Genomic DNA, 24,092 nt, shown 5'->3' with positions numbered 1-24,092 from the left:
GTGGAAGAATGGCTTTACCAAATTCCAGGCACATTTCGGAGGGCTCTGTCCACAAGAGCGTAGTCCTAGAAACAGGACCCTCAAATTCAAGGCTGTCTGGTAGAAGACCTGAGCTTGAGAAACACACCAACCCCCAGGGCAAAGGTGTCAAACTCTGGCCCACGGGCCAGATTTGGCCCGCAGCCTAATTACATTTGGCCCGCGAAGCTGGCCTACTGGTATTATACAGCTAATATATATATTGTTTAGTATTAAGCTTTGCTTGTTCCATATTCAGTTTTCCAGCAAAACTTATTTGAGTCCATAAGAAAAGATTCATTCCTATATCTGGAGGAAGATTTTTTTTTGATAAATATTAATGTTAGCCCGCGACTTTGTTCCAGTTTTGAATTTTGGCCCACTGTGTATTTGAGTTTGACACCCCTGCCCCAAGGGATGAGAGCAAGATTATATATAAAATAAAAATTATGTTTCTGTCAATTAGACGCAATTACATAATGGGCAATAATGTCGGTAATTTTCAGTAATTTCAACAGTTAAACCTTCCGTAGAGACCGGCAGTTAATCAGTAAAATCATCAACACACTAACGTTTAAACGTCACACCAACGACTGTCAAGAAACTTCAGAATTACGATACTTTTTGTAAGTCTTTGAAAGCAACTCGATGACGTCGACTGTTTGGGATTTAATGGCGGGATGCAGGGGTTGCGATTGATTCTCCTGTCAACGCACCTCTTGCTAATTCTACGTTTAACAGCTTTAGCTTGAATTTCTCAGGTTTGGTTCAAGTCAGCGACTAATCAGAAAGTGCCAGTCTGTACGGTCCAACTCAAGCTAGGAAGTAGCCACCCTGCTTTGCGAGCGGAAACTTAGGCGTAAAAGGTCATAGAAAGTTTTATGGAGAAATCACTGGTAAACGATAACCCGTTGCTTGTACCTCTCAACAAGCAGCAGACAGTCTACGATGGATTTATCACTGTTCAGGTAAAATTATGCGTTTGTGTGTTGTTTTTTGTTGGACGTATGTCAGTGTCATATTGAAAAAACGATTAATTTAAAGATTTTTTGCTTTGGATGCAAATACTTGTCTGGAAACCATATATTTAGACATCTAACTGATTTATAGAAACTTCTGGTAAATTCGTCCTGTTTTTTAAGCAGCTTACATTAGTATCGGTAGCAGAACCGTAATTGTATTAGCGCATGAAACGACTTCATAAGCTGGTATATAATCTTGAAAGCAGTTACTTACTACGAGTGTCATGCCGTATTAAAGCGATGAAAAAAAAGTTGAAAACGTGGTCTAAAGTAAATTTCTATTATTTATGTGTCTCTTGAAACACCCAAAGAAACGTAATATTATCCAATTCCTTAACGTAGGTTGGTCGGTCACGTGTTCTTCATTAGCGCGTTAGTTGTAGAAGGCATTAACCTCTGTGGTACACTGATCGCAGAGCTAGTAATCTGCTTTAATAATGCTTTGTCTTGTCCCCCCCCCCCCAGGAAAGAGACTTCAGGATGAGAATAGTACTCCCACCAGATCGACAGCTCAAGGAGGCCAAGTACAAGCATCCCCTTGCATTCTCTGTACAAATGTTTTAAATGTGATACGGGATAAGGTCTAATAAGGGAGTTGTAGTAAAGTGCTGCTATAATGTAGTAGTTAACAGATTTGCTTAGTAAACTAAAAGCTGATTCCAGCCAAAGACTCAAAGAACCTTTGGGGTTGCATCAGGAAGGGCATGCTGGGTAAAACTGTGCCAAACAGAAATACCTTAAAAATATATAATTTTCATGAAAATGACTTATAAAAGCTTCCAAAGAATAAAAAGAAAATAAGATTTATATGAAATGGCTTAACTTTCCCACATGTAGTTATGACCAACATCATCAAGCAAAGGCTCTTTTCAGGCAGAATCAACTTCATTATAAGGAAGTAACAGTATTTTAGTGTATCTTAATTTGTGAGAGCTAACTTAACAGTATTGTTTAGTAACAACATTAAACTGCATTGTTTGGTTCCTAAGACATATCCTCAGCTTTCTGCTGCTTCCCCTTAAACCAAAACTGAATTTCTGTTGCTGCTATTTTTCCTGATTCGCGTCTGTCCCTGCTCAATTTTACGCCCCACAGGTTATTAATTATAAGACTGTGGTCTGTTTTGTGTATTCCATTCAGTTTTATTGATATAGCGCCAATTTACAACAACAGCCACCTCTGGGCACTTTATATTATAGACCTTACAATAATAAAAAGAAAACACCAAAAATCAGATGTTGACAGCGGGGAGAAAGAACTCCCTTTTAAAAGGAAGAAGCCTCCAACAGTACCAGGCTCAGGGAGGGGGAGCTGATATAGAGAGTATCTTGAACCAAAACATTCTACAGGGTGGGCCATTTATATGGATACACAGTAATAACATGGAATGGTTGGTGATATTAAAGTCCTGTTTGTGGCACATTAGTATATGTGAGGGGGCAAACTCCTCAAGGTGGGTGGTGACCAATGGTGTGCTTGGTTTCAACGTAACTTTATTCTTTCATGAGTTATTTACAAGTTTCTCTTTGTTCACAGCCATTGACATGTCGAAGAGGTTAACACGTGAGGAGCGGATCGAAATTGTGTTGATATCTGGTGAACGCAGTAACCGGGTCATTGCAGCAGATTTCAATCCAACACTGAACCAGTTTCACGAAACTTAACAAGCAGTTTGTTAACTGTAGTATGGGAGATGGGTGGTCTCGTAGGGTGTCTTGCACATTCCCTGAGTTTTTCCAGCAAGATGGTGCACCACCACATTATGGGTGCCAGGTCCGAGCATTCCTAGATGAACAGTTTCCTGGAAAGCAGATTGGTCATCGTGGGCCAGTTGAATGGCCCCCAAGGTCTCCCGATCTGACCCCCTTAGACTTTTATTTTTGGGGTCATCTGAAGCCAATTGTCTATGGTGTGAAGATACGAGATGTGCAGCACCTGAAACTACGGATGCTGGATGCCTGTGCTGGCATTTCTCCTGCGGTGTTGCTATCAGTGTGTGAAGAGTGGGAGAAGAGGGTCGCATTGACAATCCAACACAATGGGCAGCACATTGAACACATTTTATAAGTGGTCAGAAACGTGTAAATAACTCATGAAAGAATAAAGTTACGTTGAAACTAGAGCTGGGCGATAGAACGATAACGATATGTATCACGATATAACTTTTACTCGATAGAGAAATTAAACTATCGCGATAGACCTCGCCGCTCTTGTCCTCTTAAAAAAAAAAAAAAAAAAAAAAGGTCAGCCAATCCAAATTAGGTAGCGCAGAGCCGAACCAATCACAGCCGCAGCGTCACGTCGCGTGACTTGTTACGTACAGCACAAGTGCCAAGCCGCACGTGTGTTTGTTTGGGAAGCAGCCAGCGCGTAATGGAGCCAGCGCGTAATGGAGGAAATGAGTGTGCCGACTAGAAAAATCAACCGAGCGTGACCGAAGAGAAAACAGATGGTGGTTCCGATGCCGGAGAGATTGTCGAACAGAAGAGCCAAAGAAGTTCCGTAGTGTGAAGGTATTTCGGCTATTTCAAGTCTGACAAAAAACAGAGTAGTGTGCACTGTAAATTGTGCCGAAAGCAAGTCTTAAATACAATAAACTGGTGCATGCGTCACACTGTGCGCCACGTTATTGTTTCGGTGAAATGAATTTCTACAATACTGTTAATTCTACTCTCTGCAGTGTTTAAATGCTTACATATACACACAGTTACTGTCCCTCCACACATACGACTCGGTTCTGCTTCTATGCCCCAGCTTTGTTTACTTTTTCCCACCGAGGCTTCTAGACTTCTGATTGGCCAACATTTCTGCACGGTTAGGAATCTAGCGCCACCTGCTGCTTTGGCATGTTCATAGCAGCGTTTTCCTTCATTTCTGCCTTTATGTGTGGACGGGATTATTTTTTAAAACAAAAACGGAAAATCTCCGTTTTCAAAAATACCCGTGTACGTGTGGACGTAGCCTCAGTCTCTGACTGGAAGCGCTAATTCGTCATTCGGCTTTTGTCAGACTAAAGTAACTGTTAAAACTGTTTGAAAAGCTCAACTATACAACAAGGAGAGATTGAGAATTTCCTTTTAGTTCTCAGTTTATTTGATATTGACAAAAGTTAGTCAGTTTTGTCTGTTCTTCTGTAAAACAAACTAAGATTTATTTTTAGAATTAATATTTTGTCTCTAAGTGGAATTGACAATTTAGTCTGTTTCGTTTGTTCTATTTTGAAACTTAAACGCTTTAGCGGCTGCCTTTTGTGTAGTTTGCAATATTTGCCTTTATTTATCTGAAAAAGTCTCATGTTCCTTAAGTACATCTACCCTGTTGAACTTATTATGGGAAATAAATATTTAAATAAAAACAAGCTGCTGATTATTTCACATTTTACTTGTGAGCAACGGCACATTTAAATCTTACAAATATAGTTATTTGGCTTATATCGTGATAGATATCGTTATCGCCTGAAATGAAAAAAACATATCGTGATATGAAAAAATCTCATATCGCCCAGCTCTAGTTGAAACCAAGCACACCATTGTTTTTCTTGTGACATTACCAATAAGTTTGATGTGTCACATGGCCCTCTTCCTATTGAAAAAACAAAAGTTGTATCCAAGATGGCCGACTTCTAAATGGTCACCATGGTCACCACCCATCTTGAGGAGTTTGCCCCTCACATATACTAATGTGCCACAAACAGGACTTTAATATCACCAACCATTCACATTTTATTACGGTGTATCCATATAAATGGCCCACCCTGTACTTTTAACCACAAGTAAGTCTGCAGTGTGAGAGTGAAGTTATCTGTTGACATAATATGATATTATATGGTCTTTAAGATATAACGGAGCGTGATTTTTCTGGACTTTATATGCAAGGAGGAGGATTTTAAATTCAGTGCTGGATTTAACAGGGAACCGATGAAGGTTTAGGGGAAATTGGATCTCTGCCTCATGCACATTTGCTGTATGTATTCGTATGATTGCATCTCACCCTATCCTGAGCATCTTAAGGATTCACTAGATTTCTAAATGTTGTCTATGGTCTTCCTCTTCCTCATACATTTCAACTCCACATGGCATCCTTTGTCCAATCTACATACAGTTACTAGCTTTGTTAAATAAAATGTAACAACAAATACATGCAGAGTTATAAATTTACTGAATTGGTATTTAAGTAAAATAATTCATGACAACAAGATGGAAATTCTTGTTCTGGACACCCTCTCTACTTTTAAGATTAGGCTTAAAACTTTCCTTTTTGATAAAGCATATAGTTAGGGATGGATCGGGTGACTGAATCCTTCCTTAGTTACTCTGCAATAGGTGTAGGCTGCTCTGATCAGTGTTTCTTCTTCACTTACCTGTTTTTCACTTTCTATGTGTTTATACACCCCTATGCAATCACTCGTTAGTTATTATATTTTCTGGTTTATAAAAAACATAAGGCACCACTAAAAAAGCATTTTGACCTTTAATCAAGGTTAAATTATGGCCTGCACTAACAGGAAAATGTATGGATTACTGTTAGGGTAAGGTAACTTGGCCAATCAGCGATACGCACCATTGAAAGCAGATTTTGAGCCAGAAAAGATGTTCTTGAAACTTGTGCCTGGCCACAGAAGATGTCCTCAGTAACCCATTCACAACTTTGTCCTTACAGGCTGCACTGCTGCTGGCAGCTGAAGCACCTGTTGCGTGGATATGAGCGCATAGTGAAGCAGGTAAATGTGCCGCATGTTGGTATTTAGTGATATGTTGTCTCAGTCTATGAGAGCACGCTGTTTTGTGCTGCGTGCTTTGTATTTGGCTCCTTTGTGTCGCTCCTGCTCCCTCTGTCACCCATCAGGCTCGCCTCACTCACAGGCAGAGAAAAAATATTTTTCACTGTTTAATTAACATCGCCTGGAAAATGTCCCTATTTGTTATGTGGCCCCTCAGGGTTATTTGGATGAGATTGATATTTCACCCCGGGCTGCAAAGTTCATTATTTTCACAGCCTTTAAGCTATCATTAATTATTAAAGCTGGTGGCAGCCCCCATTAATCACAAACACTGTTTGATTTGAATGGCTGGCTAGAGGAAAAAAATAGACACTGTCACTTCATTATCCCTCCATTCAAGGATGTCTTTTCTCTCGTGTTTGACTCCTCACAGAGGCTGCAGCAGTCGGCTGATCTTGTCGGTTTCATTCTGGAGCTGAAGACTGTCTTGGTAAGGAGGAGAATGACATGGCGGCTCGCACGGTCACTTTGACATTGTAGCTTCATGAATAGCAACTAAATGGGAACCTCCAGGCATTATCAATAGCCTTGCTTGAGAGGCATATGCACGTGCATGTGTATTTTGTGCCATAAAAATAAAGAAAACTGTCATCACGGCCCTGATTCAGCTTGCTCTGTAGAAAGATTGCTCCTGAGAGTAAGTTGTGATATGATGTGCATAGTAATCTGGGCTTAAAATAAGAAGAGCTCTGTGTGTGTTGTTGCAGGAAGTGGTGCTGAAGAGCCGCCCCGAGTGCCGCTCCATCCCGCCTCCGCAGTATTACTCTCAGCTCATCTCTGAGATGGAGACCCTCGGGTGGGACAAGTAAGTGGGCCAGTAAGAGTACCAACACATGCTCCGGAACCAGGGCTTTATTGGTGCGTCAGTCATTAAGCTGTGAAATGTGTGTCAGCATGTTTGCCAGCTCTGAACGGCACTTTTACTGGTGGTTTTGTCTGAGTCGCAGCTTAGGTTTGTGTCTGCTGAGTATAGGACACCACAACAACATACAACAGCATTCATCTCAAGGCACTTTATAATGTAAGGTAAAGACCCTTCATTATTGGACAGAAAACCCCAAGAGTCAGACAATCCCCTGTGAGCAGCACTTGGAGACGGAAGTATTTCCTTTCAATAGGCAGAAATCTCTGACAGAGGCAGGCTCTGAAATTATCTGCTTAGGCAACAACACTGATCGTGTTATTACAAAGCAGTCCTCTGGAAATATCCTACAGGCCTGCTTATGGTGCATGCTGCTGTTTGTAGGGGGAAAATACTTTACTTGCCAAGAATGTTGTGACAAACGGATAACCGAGTCACCTTTTTTTAGTGGAATGAAAGATTATCTATACTTACCTGGCCCTACGTGGAAAAAAATAAAACCTAATAACTGATTGCTGTTCTTGGCAACAAAAGTGGCACAATCAGACATTTTTGCTCTTTTCTGACTTAGTCTGAGATGGACCTTCTGTTTGTTTTGTCCTCCTGGATCAGTGCTTTTGAATTTCAGAGCTCAAACTGATGGCTGGACATTCTCCTTCAAGATTTTCTGGTACTGACTAGAATTCATGGTTCCCTCAGTTATGGCAACTCATCCAAGTCCTGAAGCAGCAAAATAGCGCCAGACCATCATACCACCACCACCATGTTTGACTGTTGATATGATGTTCTGTTTTTTACACTAGATATAACATACCCTTCCAGAAAGTTCAGATTTTGTCTGGTCAGTCCACAGGACATTTCCCCCAAAGTCTTGGGGATCATCAAAATATTGTTTGGCAAATGAGAAACTTTGTGTTCTTTTTAGTCAGCAGTGGTTTTTGCCTTGCTACTCTCCCAAGGATGCCATTTCTGACCTTTCTCTTTCTTATTGTTAAATTATGAACACTGAACTTAACATAGGCAGTGAGGCCTGAAGTTCTTTAGATGTTGTTCTGGGTTCTTTTGTGTTCTTTTGTCTCCTGGATGAGTCGTCAATGCTCTCTTGGAGTAATTTTGGTAGACTGGCCATTGCTGTGAAGGTTCACCGGTGTTCCATGGTTTGGTGGAGGCCCAAATCCTTTAACCTCCTAAGACCCAAACTCTGCCACAGCATGTATTTTTAATTTCTCTTTGATATTTGGGCTGAATTAGCAGTTTTTTTCTTTTTTACCTAATTTTAGTTTCTAAGAAAAAAGAGAGCCATATATGAGGATATTCATTTAAAAATTTGATAGAACAGTAGCAGTATAATGTCCTCGTAAGTGGATATCAGGCCCTTGTAGTGCAAAATTGAGTATTTTGGTCTAAATAACCCAAAATGTGATGTCCACATATGTGGACGCCAGGTCCTAGGAGGTTAAATTGGCTTTGTAACCCTTTCCAGACCAACGGAGGTCAGTGACTTTGTTTCCCCGTTTCTTTAGATCCTGGCATGTGTTTCTTTGTGAGATGTTTTAGCCTGCTTCACTTTATCAGACAGTTTCTATTTAAGCGATTTCTTGATTCAACAGGTCTGGCAGTAATCAGGCCTGGGTGTAGCAAGTGGAAGTGAACTCAGCTTTCCAAAAAGTGTGGTTAATCACTGTTAATTCATCATTTAACAATGGTGGGGAAATTACTTTTTCCACACAGGGCCAGTTAGGTTTGGATAGCTGTTTTTCTTTTCCTGTAATAATCACGTAAAACTGCATTTTGTATTTTTCTTACTTTATCTTTGACTAATATAATTTGTTTGATCTGAAAGATTTAAGTGAAAGAAATGTGCAAAACAACTAAGGAACTAGGAAGATGCAAAATACTTTTTCATTGCACTGCAACTGTTTTCTTACCAAAACATCAGGCCTTTACATGCCACTGTTACCGCTCACCTGTGTATATTCTAATAGTTAGTATGCGTTTCTTCATACTCGCTGAAACAATTATCATTCTTTCTCATGTCTTAAAATTTAGAAGAAACTGACATTTAGTTAGTTGTTACGTCATCATCAGACTAAGTCTAACCAGAACCAGCCAGTTACTATAGTTACACGTTCTTACAAGTTTAAAAAGGCGTACTTTATTAAAGCAATCAAAATGAGTGTAATCCAAATAAGCACTTGCTGTGAAATGCATCCAGCCTTATGGTCAGGCTCAGCTTCTCTCTCTGATCGCCCGCTCTCTGTCTCGCACAGCACAAAGAGGTTTGTGGTTTATGAATTTTATGGTTTATTTATTGGCTATTTTTACTGCACACTGTCCTCCCATGACTTATAGGTTTATTAATTACTTAACAGTTGTTTTCACAAGCAGTCTTAGTCGTAGAAGCACTGCAGTCACACCGCCTCATTTAATGGAACCATTCCTGGACCCACATCTAAAAGTGGTTCAGGACACTGTATGCTTAAGTGTGCCCTGTGAGTTTATGCAGTGGTCCCGCTAGTCTGAGGAGAACTGGATTTTGTAGGTCAGGCTTGCTCAGGCACAGTCATGTTCATACGCTGGGAGTAAACCCTCTGTCACTTTTAACATTTGCAATCAGGATGACCTCCATGAGATTGATCAGATAATGTTATGGAAGTCTGTAGGTGCATGTGGTGATCCTAAAGCTGTGGGTGTGATCATCAAGTTAAAATAGTGCAGATTCAATCCCCATGCAATGTTGAAATTAGCTTTGAGAATATCAAGCCATAATCAAACAAGTTATTTTCTCTTAATGAACAATGTAGTAACATGGTTCCATTCCCCACTTACATGGTCCCAGGATACTGTGGTAGTAATTTGCCTGTGGAATTGCTTGCTGATGGAGCTCCACGTATCAACTCGGTGGCTCTCCTGTTCCTCTGTCAAAGCTTTGATATATGTATTTTTAGTTTTCTGCGTTTTCCCCAGGGGCAGGATTAACTTATTGTGGTGCATATATGAGCAGAAACCCCCACTGCTTTAAAAGGCTGTATAGAGCACCCCCCCCTTTCTTCAGCAGCGTAAACTGATTGGAGAGCCTACAACAACACAGTTCTACATTAACAAATGGCTCTTAATGACTTCCTTATTTTTAGTTATTGAGTTATAGTTAAATCCAGGTCACATTTAATAACACTCAGCCCACGTGCGCTGACGGGTCTGGCTAATACCGTTTTCTCCGCTCATCAGGAGAGAACGAGGAGGAGGAGGTGGCGGCGGCGGTTAGGAGAAAGATATCTATTCTCCCCCAGCTCGGATTAAGCCTTGACTACTACACTCATTTTCTACTTTCCTATTAATGACCGGAGCTACAATTATGATATTAGCGAAATGCAAATGGCTCTAATTGAAGACTCTCAGGTTTTAATAGGAGTGTGGGGGGGTGAAGGTATGCTTTATGCTGAAATGGGACCAACATCATTTTCAGTGTCGTGTTACGGTTAGGAGGCATTATACACAGTGGGCCTCAATCTCCAAAGCACTCGAGATTCGCTTAGCGTCTTAATTGGTACGGGCCGTGCTAATAGCCACCAGGGGTTTTCAGCTGTAATTCTGTCTGCTGATTGGGCCAGGTAAGTGAGCAGCTCTGTCTCTCTCCATGTGTCTCCATTTGTGCATTTTGAGAGTGTGGTCATCTTAATTGGCTGGAGATGGCAAACCATGTGTTAATTAATGGAAAATGAGGTCAAGTAGGTCAGCTGCCATCACTCGGAGGCCTCCAAACGTGGCCCTAGAAGCTGCAGGGCTCATTATGGGCACAGCTGGCACTCGATGTTCACAGCCTCTTGGTGGATGTGCAGAGCGCCGTCTCTTCTTATCTCAGTATTATCATGCGGTCACACTGCGTTGCTGCTCTTCTGAGGCCAGATACATCGGCAAGCTTCTGATGGGCTGGAGCTGGGGGGGGCGCACGGTTTCATCTGTTTTTGTTACATTATCAGGCCAGCTAATAAAGTGCATGTAAAATCCTGTTCTGTAAAATTACACAATGTTGTTATCTGGGGTTGCTGTAAGTAATGAGAATGTCCTGAATAGCACAGTTAAAGTGTAAAGCAGGTAGTGGCTTCTATCTTATTAAAGTTGGTGTATTTATTATTAGTATTATTATTATTATTATTATTATTATTATTATTATTAGTATTTATTTATTTTTGTACGGCTTACATCGTTCTCTATCCATTCTTCATTCTTGTGCATGCCATCGTTTTGCATGTGTGTTTCTGATGCAGCGCACACAAGCATTACATATGTGTTGATCTCACCATTCATGAATCACTTTGTCAACACGCACTCCCATATTAAAAAAAAAAATCAGACACATGCGCACACACTGATGTGCGTGGTGTGCGCTGTCTGGAAGTGTGGAGTTGCAAATGGGATGCTCTCATCAGTCTTCCCAGCAGGACATCTGACTGTCACGCTGTTTCTATCATGGCCAAGTAGGGGCGGCAGCTAGTCCCTGCTATACGGGGTGTGAAACCCCAGAGGAGAGGAGCTGGAAATGTGTTTTAGCAATGCACCAATGATTTTTTTTTTCTCCCTCCTGATATTCTTTGTCAAGAAACCAAAATTACAAGTTCTTTTTCTTATACAGTATACTGGTCAGATTTGTTCTGTCTAGATCAGGGGTGTCAAACTCAAATACACAGTGGGCCAAAATTCAAAACTGGAACAAAGTCGCGGGCTAACGTTAATATTTACTGAAATATATTTATTCCTCTAGATATAAGAATGAATCTTTTCTTATGGACTCAAACACATTTTGCTGGAAAACTGAATATGGAACAAGCAAAGCTTAATACTAAACAATATATATATTAGCTGTATAATACCAGTAGGCCAGCTCTAATAGTAATTTGGTGTGGCTTTGCGGGCCAAATGTAATTAGGCCAAATTTGGCCTGCGGGCCAGAGTTTGACACCTATGGTCTAGATTATCTCTGTACATTCTGCCAGATTTATACAGCAAAAGTCAACTTTAGCAATAATCTTTGATGTTTTTTGAATTTCTGTTTTACAGCTTAAATATCCAATGGCAAATTTGCTGCTGTGCCAGCCTTACTTCTTTCTCATAACTCTTTGCGTGCACCACATCAGAGAAAACATACTTCAGTGGTTTCTCATGAATACTATGTACTTGCATTGCACACTGCTAGAACTTGTGAAGTAGATTTTGAAGTAGAGTGGTTTGCCAACATTCTTGAATAAGCATTAAATTAAAAAACAAACACAAACAGATATTTAGTAGTTAAGTATTTCTTGCTTTAATTTTTTTTTCTCTGTCTTTAAAAATTGTATAGTGTGATATTCCAAAGTTCTTTGGATGTTAGCTGCGTTCAACACAAATGTTGAGGTTCTACCTTTGGGGAGGCCAGACTGATGTTTTTCTATCCAGGTGTGCTTTTGCTGTGTGCTTTGGATTGTGGTCTGCTGCCAAACATGCGCTCTGTAGATTGTATTGCATTGTGGATCAAAATCTGACAGTACTTTTCTGGGTTATTCCATCGGATAATTCCATCAGTTTTGACAACATTCCCAGACCACTGGCTGAAATGTAGTTCCACACCATGACACAGCCTGTTTTAGAGGCTGCAGACACTCACAGTTGTACCTCTTCTGACCTCCTCCCCACAACCTGATAGTGATTTGAACCAGAAATGTCAAATTTGGATTCATAACTCCATACGACCTGTCACCACTCGTTTTCAGTTTAGTTCTTTTGTAATTCGGTACCAGATGTGTCTGTCAGGTCCTGTATCAGGTCGCTGCTGGTAGGTTTATTTTTTGTTTCTTAAGGATATGACTTTCAGATGCTGTTCATCTATTGTTTTAGGACTGCTGCGTAATTAATTTTTATTTTATTTTATCCTTGGATGTACCATTTTTCTTGTACTTGAATGATTCCTAGTTCAGTGGTCAGGTACTTGGCTAAAAATGGGTGAAAAAGCAGCCAAAGACTGGAGGACTCAAGGTGACTTAAAAAAAACATGGCTGGCATTTTGTGAGATATTAAAAAAAAGAAGGCTGACCAAGACTTTTGCACAGTACTGTAGATGTAGATAGTTGTACAGGTAAAATAGTAAAATGTAAAAGATTCATTTTAATTCAAGGTGCCTATAATGGTTGTTAAGTTGAGTTCCATCAAGCCTACGAGACTGAGAGCTGTAGAAAGGGATCGATCGTGGGTTACTCTGATATCAAAAGTAAAAACATTGAGAGGTTTTCCTTTTTCACAGACGGTCATTCTTTTGTTCATGCCTTCTGTAACTCACTGGCACTTGATTTTAATGATTCCACTTGTTATCCATTGAATTGTTCTTTCGGAAACTGGTCACTTTCATCACCTGAATAGGTTTGGTAACTTGTCATTATTGTGTCTTTATTGCTGTGAGCAGCAATCGGTATTTTATGACTGTCCTTTTGGTAAAAGTGCAGGATATGAAATAGTCAGAGTAGTGCCTTTCAATTCAATACTTTGGCTAGATTGTTTCAGCAGGTAGCACCGATTTTTGGTTCACACAAAACCAAAATTGTGGCTTTGTCAGACTAGCTCGATGGTGACATTGGGTGCCTGTATGCATAGATGTTAGTGAGCATATTGCAGTAAAGCACGGACGCCCTACTCCGGCGTTTGATTGAAAGTGAGTGAGCAAGCAGACGCTTTTATGAGTCGGGCCCATCGGACACCGTCTCCCATCATTCCATCACTTCCCTAAGTGTGTGTGTGTGTGTGTGTGCGCGTGTCATTCCCTGAGCACAATGTTCACATCAGTCCTCTCTAACACACTCCATAAATCCTCAGCTGATATACAGCCATGTCAGCCTCGGCATAGAGCGCCCGTCGTAATGTACTGTAAATCTGGAGGAGGACTGTTCAAATCCTTTGTCTCGGATCAGTCTTTTATCTTTGGGTCTCAGTAGACTGGAGTTGGTCTGGCGAGGGGGAGGAACTGACTCCTTTACAGTGTGCTGGAGCAGCAGAAGGAGCAGTAAATCTGATAGCAGTGTTGGCGAATGCTCCAGCCACATCAGTGTTGTGTCCTTAACCTCAATAGGTTATAATTAGCTCAGGAAGGAGAAGGTCTGATTTACAAGTTGATTCAGGCTGAAAAACATCTCAGCCTAAGGTCATTCAGAGACTCATCGTTTTCTGAGAGCTTCCTCCCACTGCTGTAACTGCTAAAGCCACGCTAATGTTAGCGTCATGTTATTCCTCTGGACAAACTGGTGTTGGCTGAGGTTTGTTTCTGTCAGCTAATGAATTTTTATTAACATTATTCATATAATAACTAAAACATTAATTAACAAATGTTGTCTCTGTCTTAATTACCTGCATATTTTTTATTAAATACTAAAGTATATACAAACATTATTAACTTTATTTATGGGATAATTACTATAAATTATTTGTTCAATAAAAATAATGTGTTCGTGCATAAGACTGAGAATGTGCAACGTAATTGTTATGTAATGTATTTTTTGTCTTGTATGTTTCTTTTTAGCTCACTAACCTAATGCTAATATAAAACTACCTTCTTTGCTAACGCTGGTTGATAGGTGGGTCTGGGACTAGCAGGACTCAGCTAAATTTCATTCTTTTTTTTTTTTTACTTTATTTTTGGGAACTTTTACAAAGAGAAAATAAAATGACAAAATAATGGAAATGGCCATCAGTTGCATTTTAAGATTCATCCCATGTCAGAAACCATGAATGGATGGATCATATACCTGTGCAAAAGGGGTCACAGTTCATTTTTGCCCACCATCTATTTTGTCTTCCTTGTTTGTTTGTTTTTTAATACCCAGAAGTTCCTCATAAATCATATCCATAGATGGAATTCTCCAAGAAGCAGGGAGACCCAATATTCTTATCCAGCAGATGCAGTTACCAGGTTCTGTGCTGAAACAAACTGTGTTTCGTTTCTTTTTACTGGCAAAAACTCACCAGACAGACAGGTTTTGCCAAGCTAGTGGCACTTAAAAAATTATTTTCATTCTGTATTTAGTGGTTAATACAAATATATGTGAACATCATTATGGTAAGATGACTAGTCAACTGTTTATTAACAGGGTGAATTGGCAAAATAACTTACAGGATGGCACACTAAGGTATGGGCCAGGACTTTATGTGTGATGTCAGGTTACTGTGGCCACAGTTTGCTGCAGAGGACCACAGATTAGCAGAAAATGATCCATAGTTGTAGGCCATGACTCCAGAGTTGCAGTCTGATGTAATGTCACTGTGTTGGTACCCAGAGTGATAAATCTCAAGGTAGAGTTTATGTCTCAATATTGCTCTCTGCAGCTGTGATTAATGACGGATGATGGCTGCTGTCAGGTTACAGTGTTGCGTGTGCCCTTCTCTATGAATAGAGGTTGATTTATGGCGTGTGCTTTGTGTGTGTCCATCTTCAGGCTGCTCTTCATTGACACCGAGTTCCGAATGTTGAGACTGAAAGCGGAGGACTCCGCTGGAAGGCAGCACATCCTCACTGTTAAACTCAAGTCTAAGGTAAGGCGCACTCTCATTGTGCACACTGAGAAACACACAGTTTACCGTAAGGACTGGATCATTTTCCACACTAAAAAAATTATTCATCATCAAATGGAATACTCTACAACTTGATGTTGACCTACAGCCAATCCAAATCCAAACAGGCCAACTTCACCAAATGCATGTGGGGTTGTTCACTTTGCTGATGGCAAATCAGTGATTTACATCTGTGCCCCTAAATCTGGGTCAAACTGGAGAGGGTGTGGAGAGACACGATAACCCGCTGTGACTGAGACGTAGCACAGATAAAATATCTCCACATAACCCCAGCGTGATGGAAAACCTTCTTCTATGCATAGAGAAAATCAGTACACCCACACTCATCTGCATAGCTGCTGTCTCTGCTCTGCTATTGAAAGAGATACACAAAACCTCTGCCCAGTGTAGGTTAACCTAAACGCAGGCTGTGGAAGGCTGTGGCTGTGGAATTTCCATATAAAATGACACTTAATGACATTTCGTCACAGGTACATGTGATGATTCTGGTTGATTGTAAGCTTTACAGTAGTAAGGCTGCATTCTTGATTTTTGATCATGGAAATGTTCTTTTCGTTTCGCTTGTAGCTCCCTGTGATTGACTCTGAGTTTGCTGTGACTGCTCGAGCAGAAAAGCCTCACTATCTGAAAGCATGATTTGTGATATCTTAGTCCCAGACTAATGAACTACTTGCAGAAATGAGACGTGCAGTTCTCCTCTGCTCGTCCAGTAAGATTGATCTTTCTGGTAAAGTTGGTGAGATCTGGTTTTAAAACGCTAAACTTTAAAAAAAAACAAGTTGAACTTTGAAAAATAATGAGACAATTTATTTTTGAAATCAGGATAAAGGATAAATTTAAATGTCATCATGCATCGCCAAAGTGGAAATTTAAACGAGCGCTGCATAGGTTGCATCTGTAAATTAATTAATTAATTAAGTCAGCACAGTGCTGCTCACTAGTGTAGGGTTGGGCAATATGTAAAAATTTTCCAACCAGAAATCGTCAGTCCAACAATCACAGATGGGCGATATATTCGTGGATGCGCAGACTTTTTGATGGGCAGAGCAATGTTATCATGCACGGACTGATTTGCGTGTTTACAACACAGAAGTCCAAACACGGACGATTTCCTCCCCCCCACAAAAAAAGAAGAAGCTGTCAGCGTTAACGCAGCTTAACCGTGGTCATCACAATTAACGTGGTTAAAATTTTTAACGCGCTCAAACCATCTGAAGCGCAGAATGAACAAACTTTGGACAAACTGCCCGAAAAACGTTGACAGAGACGTTTCAAGGATTTTGACTCAGTCTGCACTCCAGATGGGTTAATTGTAAATCGCGTTAACAATTAATCCATGTCAGTATGTCATCAGTTCAGTGATGACGGCACGTTAACGCTGACAGCACTAAAGAATATAAAGTCACCAATTTGGGATTTCTTTGGCTTTAAACCAGATGAAAGAGGTAAACCTAAGGATGCAACCAAAGCGGTGTGCCACTTGTGCACACGCAGATTTTGTTTTTGCTTTACATTACAATTTATAATTCAACAAAAAATATTTCATCCTTTAAAAATAGGTTACATAATGGATACTTGAAGAAGTGAGCTCTGCAGCTTATCTTCCACACATAGAATAAGGGTTGTTTTTGTTCTTTTAATTGTTTAATTTTGAGATTTTGACAGCAGAATTACTTAAAACTTTTCAAGTGAATGTTTTACTTTTTGTAAGTCAGAGTGGGGAAGCATATTCTGGGCATGGTGGGTGGATATCATGGTGAGCTGGTGCTTAGCTAAGCCCAGATGACATCCACCAGGGACAAAGGAGGGTGGTGGTACCCCACTCTGTGCCCACCTGCCTACCTGGCCCTCCTCAACTTTTTGGCACTGTAAAAAAACAGCTCCAAGTCCTCCCTGTGTTCCAGCTGCCTCCGCCAAATCCAGCGCCAGGTCATCCCTCACCAGGCACAGCCAGGGAGGAGGCAGCACTGGCACGGACGCATGGAGGCTTGGAAGGCAGGGGAGTGAGAGAGGATGAGGACAGAGTAGTATGATGCTGAAGGTGAACAGGGGGAAAAAAAAGAGCTGCTCATATATATTGACCAAAATGTATTTTTCAGCTCTTTAAAAAGTTGAGCCAATAAAGTCTTAATAACAAGACTGTTTTAAATAAATACAGGGTGGCTGTTAATGTTAATTATAAGAGGCTATTGACCTATTATAGCAGACTTTTCTAGCATGTTGAGAAATCCCAGTTTAAGCCTAATTGCTAAACTATGATGCCCAACTTCCTGATGCACATTTTTTAATCAGAATTCGGAGATCACTTTGCTTTTTTGTTTTAATGAAGTCTTAATATATGCCGCAGTATTACCCCATCTTCTTAACACACAGCATCCTGCAGAGACTCCCGAATGCTCAGCTGACCTGCCAGTGCCACTAGCTATAAACTGGACAGCACAGGTAAGTGAATATACACAGCTGCGCACAGTGTCTGTCTAAAGAGGTTTTACTTCTGTTCAGTGAATGTCAAATGCTTCTAGGTTGCTATATGTCACACTTTCGACCTTTGTTTCAGAAACATATCATCTAAAAGATTTAACTCACAACAAATATCTGACACATCAAAAAAAAAAAAAAATCCCAATATTTTAAATGTATGAAGTCAGTGAAAGCTCACTTAAAAAGCAATACCACAAGAATCCATACTGACATCAGATTAAACCTTAAAATGCTAGTTTGAGGGTCAAATATTAAAGTTTGTTTTAAAATAAAAACCCATCTTAAATGAATTCTCAATACATTTCACACATTCTAACATTCTCGTGATTTCAGGCAAGATGAACTAGGATTAAATCTCTGCTAAGGATACACCATAATGCATTAAAAATGTTTGGTTAAACTTCAGGGTGTAATGTTTTTTTTTTTTTTTTGTTTTTTTTTTTAATTTCATGCTTTTTATTTAATTTTAGTATAATTTATCCACCCATTCTTACTTTGTGGCAAAAGATCTTGAAGTTTGCAGATTCTAAAATTACTGAAGATTTACATTCACAGTAAAAGATGGTGAAATCCCAGACTACTGCGCACCCACTACTGGATTAGAATAAACGTGCGGATGGCACATCCCCAATTTTTTTTCATGTAAAAAATTATTCTAATAAAACCCAGGAACTGTGTAACATCTGTAAATGTGCACAGATAAATTAAGCCAGTCAAACTCAATGTGCAAACACTAAGTAATATGCCCTATTTATTACACCAATGTATAACTAACTGTTAAAAATGAATATAAAAAAACCAACCAAGTGAACTTTCTTTGGATTTTGCTGCCCCCTCATTGTTATGCTTTCTAAAACTCAAGTGCAGTATTATTCGTGCATGCATCCATATAACAGTCACATTTAGTTTTACGATAGTAAGGTTTCGCTGACAGTGGACTGAGCATGCACTTGTAGAAGTAGTGCTGGAACCGTGAACCAGGCTTTAAAGCCTGTAATAAACATCCAGTTACAGTATTTTAAAAACAGTTTTTCACAGGACGCAGTCCTGAGGAAAAACTAAGCACACCTTTACTGCTTTCATAGAAATTAAGAGGGTGAGTAGCAGCCAGGTGTTTCTAATCAATGCTCAATTAATTGATCATCAGCAAGTATTGGCCACCTTTATAGAAACAGAACTTTTGATACATTCGTGATCTTCCCAGGATTTACCTGAAAGTCACATCACGCAGTGGTCAGAGAAATTGTAAAAACAAAACTCGAGATAGACCTCAGACTCTGAGGCCTCATTTAACGTGTTAAAATTAATGACAGTACTGTTAGGAAAAGTCAGAACAAGATTGGCTTGTTGGGAGGGTTGCCAAGAGAACTCTTTTCTAATTCTTTGTAAAATAAATTCTTTGTAAAAAAAAACAACAACCCAAAAAACCCAAAACAAATAAACAAAAACCCTAAGCAACATTGCTTAGGGTTGCAAATTTGCATCTGAACAAAGTAGAGACCTCTGAAACAGTGGTCTCTGGACACTGGAAGACATTAAAGAGGAGATGTTTGTTCATAATGCACATATGAGCACAGTTTGTGCTCATATGCTGTTATGTTTTGGTGGTGGTTGAGTAGTTGATGATTTGGGTTCATTTTGCAGCCACTACACCTGAGCACCTTCTCATTTTTGAGTAAATTATGAACTCTATATCTCTAAGGATTTTAGATTCAAATGTGTGACTGACAGCTAAAGTTTGGCTAAGATTCAGTCATGCCACAGGGAAATGATCCCAAACACAGCAGTACATCTACAACAGAATGGCTGAAGAAGAAAAGTATCAAGCTGTTGCAATGATTTTGCAATGGTCAGACTTACACTCAACTTATCTTAAAGAGTCATGCATTCATATCCACAAACCTCCATGAACTGAAGAAATGCGGTAAGCATAAGTAGGACAAAATTCTTTTACAGCAATGTGAGAGGTTGATAAAGTCATACAGAAAATGTTAATGCTGCTTTACCCTGTCGAGGATACTTGGGTGCATGGGAGTTTGTCCAAGCAGTCTACATGTGTTTGGTGTACAACCATTGCAAGAGCTTGGGCCACATAGCCACAATAAGTTGGACTCGTTCCCGGTGGGTGTTAGACTCCACCAGGGCTCCCCTTTGTCACCGATTCTGTTGATAATTTTTATGGAAGCGAAGCTCTTGATTTACCGGTTGATGTATGTGGAAATGAGCTTTCTCCAAAGGGTGGCAGACCTCTCCCTTAGAGATGGGGTGAGGAAGTTGGGCCATCCGAGAGGGGCTCAGGATAGACATCGAAAGGAGCCAGTTGAGGTGGTTCCGGCATGTAACAAGGATGCCCCCTGGGCGCGGTATTCTGGGCATTTCACACTGGGAGAAGGGCCCTGGAGCAAACCCAGGACACGTGTGAGAGATTATATCTCTCGGCTGGCCTGGGAATGCCTTGGTGCCCCCCTGGATAAACTGGAGGAGGTGGCCGTTGAGAAGGAGGTTTGGGCTTCTGTTCTTAGGCTGCTGTCCCCACGACCCGCCCCAGAAAAAATCGATGGATTGATGAATCGATATTGGTATTAAATTGGTTCTATAAGCTATTGAATTATGTGGTCTACTTAGTTTTTTACAAGGATTCATAGAGTCCTGTGAATAACTTATGTGACTGTGTAATGTCACAAGAATCGGGCTTTTACATGGCGTGTGTGTGTGTGTGTGTGTGTGTGTCAGTGTTTTTGTAATTGATATTTTAGAAATTCTTTATTGTTGTCAGAGTTTTGTACTGTAATGTATTGAGGCTCTCGGAGACTCAAACTCTGATTAAGGACTACACTGATCCACTTGACTCATCTTCGGCTGCATATTGCATAATTTGACAAAACACATCTCCACCTGCTCTATTAAGACATTTTCTTTCAGCCCCTCAAATTTAGTCCACTATAATTGGCATAAAAGTGCTTTGATGTAAAACCAGCTGTGGACTCTTTGTATTTCTTTGGCTCCTCATTATTGTTGTTTGCCGTCTTTCTTCTTTCACTCTGGTGCTGCTTTTTATCTCCGTCACTGCCTCGGAGTCGGATGTTGCTCATTCTCTCCCTCTCTCTCCCTCTCTCTCTCTCTCACACACACACACACACACGCACGCACGCACGCACGCACGTTTTGATTTATTTATTTATTTTTACGCAAACAGTCACTTAATCCATCGTTAAAAAAAATACGGTGGCACTCTGTATCTCGACATTGCACGTCCTTTGTGCCAATTTGATGTGCACTTTTGTAAAGACCAGTTTGACTTTTAGACCTCAGGAGTGAGGATGTTTGGAGAGTGACAAAAAAGGAGCTGTGAAATGCGTTATGTCAATCAGAGAGAGGAAACACCAGCGACAGAGAATGTGAGGAGAGAGATGCTAATGCATGGGCGTGTGTGTGTGTGTGTCTGTGTTGGCGAGCTGATACATGGCAGGCGTACAGTGAGGACCAGCTTAGAACAGCGCTACCGTATGGAGCCTGTCTGCCTGCTGGGCCGTTGATGGATCTCTCCCACACTGCAACATGAAGTGTGTGTATATGCTTGTGTATGTGCGCTTGCATCTGTGGCAAGTGTGTTTTTGTCTGATGTGTGAAGGGTGTGTGTGGTGGGGGGAAGGGCTTGTCTGTCGGCAGTCCTGACATGTTCATTTGAATGAGTAATTATTGCCTGCTCTGTTGCAGGGCCAAGACGTGCCACTCTGTGCATTTGTGTGGAACCTTGGTGTGTATGCAGTTTTTGTGTGCTTGAAGGCTATACAATGGTTTGTGTGTGTGTGTGTGTGTGTTTTTTCTTTTGTTTTTTTTTCTTTTTCTAACGACCAAAAAGTACAAGCATGAGAGATGATGGAAGTTCTGTGTGTGACTGGCTAAGCAGTGGACCCAAAAAGCCCCTCCTGAATACACATCCTTGCATGAAAATACAAACTTGCTGTTAAATGTTGGTGATTGCCTTTTGTATAATAAATTGAAAAGTTGCAGTCCTAGTTGGTTCAGACCATGTACTCTATAGGCACCTTGGCATTACCCATTAGTTCTGAACTAATTTTCATATATCTCTATATCTCTAATACTTACAATGACTAAAATTTAGTAAACTGACTCATTGTTTATTCACTATGACCTGGAAGAAGTGACCCAATGAATAAACTCATCACTAAAGTGTTTACAGAGGTCAAGTTCAACCTCATCGCTTCTATGGGACAGAAGTCTTTTTGAAACCACAGGTATGTAGGTTTATTACTTGCATACCTAACCTACATCCTTTTTTAAATATATGTATATTGTCTGTGTGTTTTGGCTGCTGCCATGTTGGCTCTTTGGAGCCAGAAGTAACTGTATTTGGTCAGATTTGTGGATTGGTAAGTTATTACGTAATGACAGCAGGTATGTACGGTTATGTTCAGTGACTCAAATTACCAACGGGAGAGCTGTCTGCTATAGCCTGTCTGCTTATATCTGTAAAAGCAGTACTACCTTACCTATACAAAGCACAGCCTTGGGAAAAGGAGGTAAAATAGTTGACAAAGTTATTGGGGTGATGTGGATACTGTACTGGATACGTCTATATTCTTATACTCACCTTTGGTCACAAGCTTAGTGATAGGGTGAGGACTTCATTGTAGATCATAGGTGTCAAACTGTGGCCCATTACATTTGGTCCGCGAAGCCATACCAAATTACTATTAGAGCTGGCCTACTGGTATTATATATATATATATATATATATATATATATATATATATATATATATATATATATATATATATATATATATATATACATATATATATATATATATATACACACACACACACACACATACATGAGATTAACCTGAAAGCACTAGTGGGAACACAACGAATATGACTGCACATTTACGCCGACATCATCCTAGTGCAAAGACAAGTGGAAGCAGAAAAAAAACAACAAGCATGCTACTAACTTTAGCCGAGTCATTTAGACAGCTGTTAGCACATGATTCTCCTTATATGTTTAATATGCTGCTGAGAATATAGCCCAGAAGAAGCGGATAGTATAGCTTTTATTTTGGAAAGAGACATTTCTCTGTAATAAACTCTCTTTTCCAAAGATGAGTGATTCCTCAATCAGATACAGGGATCGCAATATCGCTAGCCCGACGTCCCGGAGCTAGCGATTTTTTCAGTCGGGCTACCAAAATCTGTCTCTGCCCTGCCCGTCGGGCTATTGTAGGAAGGAAAAATATATGTCAATGCTTTTGCATTCTTTCAGAAATGTAGCTGGGTAATTATGTCATTGGCATCGGTGAGCCACTGTCAATATGTGACATATTGAAATCGCGTTTGAATTTGCGCTTGTTTTTTTGCTTTCACTTTGCAATGACAGCACTGATCTGTGAGTGATGATAATTTGTGCACCAATTCCTCTGACATCGTCTTATCAATCGTTAGCTTACTATGCAAACATGACAAGTGAAATCTCCCGCAGCTTAAACATGTGAGAGGTTGATCGCGCAGAGAATCGCTGAGCTTATGTGAGTGCGTGTGTAAAAGCAGCAGGATTTATATTTGACTACGATGACCTGGATGACTGAGAACCTTCACAGACAGATATATATTTTAGTTCTGCTGAGCCAAATAAGACAGGTCAGGGTGAAGAAGTGACAGCCAAAGAAAAGCTTACCACAAAACGGAGAAGTTATGACAAATCAGACTATAAGGCAAAAAGAAAGTGCAGCTTTATGGTTTCATGGACAAAATAATTTCTGTGGCTGCAATATGACGAGCTATATAACCAGGGCTGCACACAAGTGGTCCGCAGGTGCGCATTCGCTGTCAAAATTAAAAACTGTACTTTTGAGTTAAAATATATATTTATAATTTTTAATAAATGACAAATTAAAAAGGCATGAACATTTTTTTTGTATCGAAAAAATATCGAACCGTGACACCAAAGTATCGAACCGAACCGAACCGTGATATATATATATATATATATATATATATATATATATATATATATATATATATATATATATATATATATATATATATATATATATATATATATATATATATATATATATATATATATATATATATATATATATATATATATATATATATATATATATATATATATATATATATATAAAAAAAAAACACCCAGCACGCCCCTGCGGGCGGTTTATCCTTCAAGCTCGGGTCCTCTACCAGAGGCCTGGGAGCTTGAGGGTCCTGCGCAGTATCTTAGCTGTTCCCAGGACTGCGCTCTTCTGGACAGAGATCTCCGATGTTGTTCCCGGGATCTGCTGGAGCCACTCGCC

At 40.0% G+C, this 24,092-nt stretch overlaps 1 protein-coding gene across 1 annotated transcript in view; it reads left to right on the top strand.

Annotated features, from left to right (window-relative positions):
• Positions 1-657: 657 nt before the first annotated feature.
• The window catches only part of fancl (FA complementation group L), a 36,856-nt gene continuing 13,421 nt past the window's right edge, over positions 658-24,092 (top strand). The window contains exons 1-7 of the mRNA XM_080868664.1: positions 658-986; positions 1,506-1,564; positions 5,700-5,760; positions 6,194-6,250; positions 6,528-6,625; positions 15,136-15,232; positions 17,645-17,713. Coding sequence (XP_080724790.1) covers positions 900-986; positions 1,506-1,564; positions 5,700-5,760; positions 6,194-6,250; positions 6,528-6,625; positions 15,136-15,232; positions 17,645-17,713 — 528 coding nt within the window. The 5' untranslated portion in view covers positions 658-899. The remainder of the gene's footprint in view (positions 987-1,505; positions 1,565-5,699; positions 5,761-6,193; positions 6,251-6,527; positions 6,626-15,135; positions 15,233-17,644; positions 17,714-24,092) is intronic.

Source organism: Rhamphochromis sp. 'chilingali' (assembly GCF_963969265.1).
Source record: "Rhamphochromis sp. 'chilingali' genome assembly, chromosome: 20".
Classification (NCBI taxonomy): Eukaryota; Metazoa; Chordata; class Actinopteri; order Cichliformes; family Cichlidae; genus Rhamphochromis; species Rhamphochromis sp. 'chilingali'.
The sequence above is the reverse complement of the archived record's forward strand: the minus strand, read 5'-3'. Positions and strand labels throughout refer to the sequence as shown.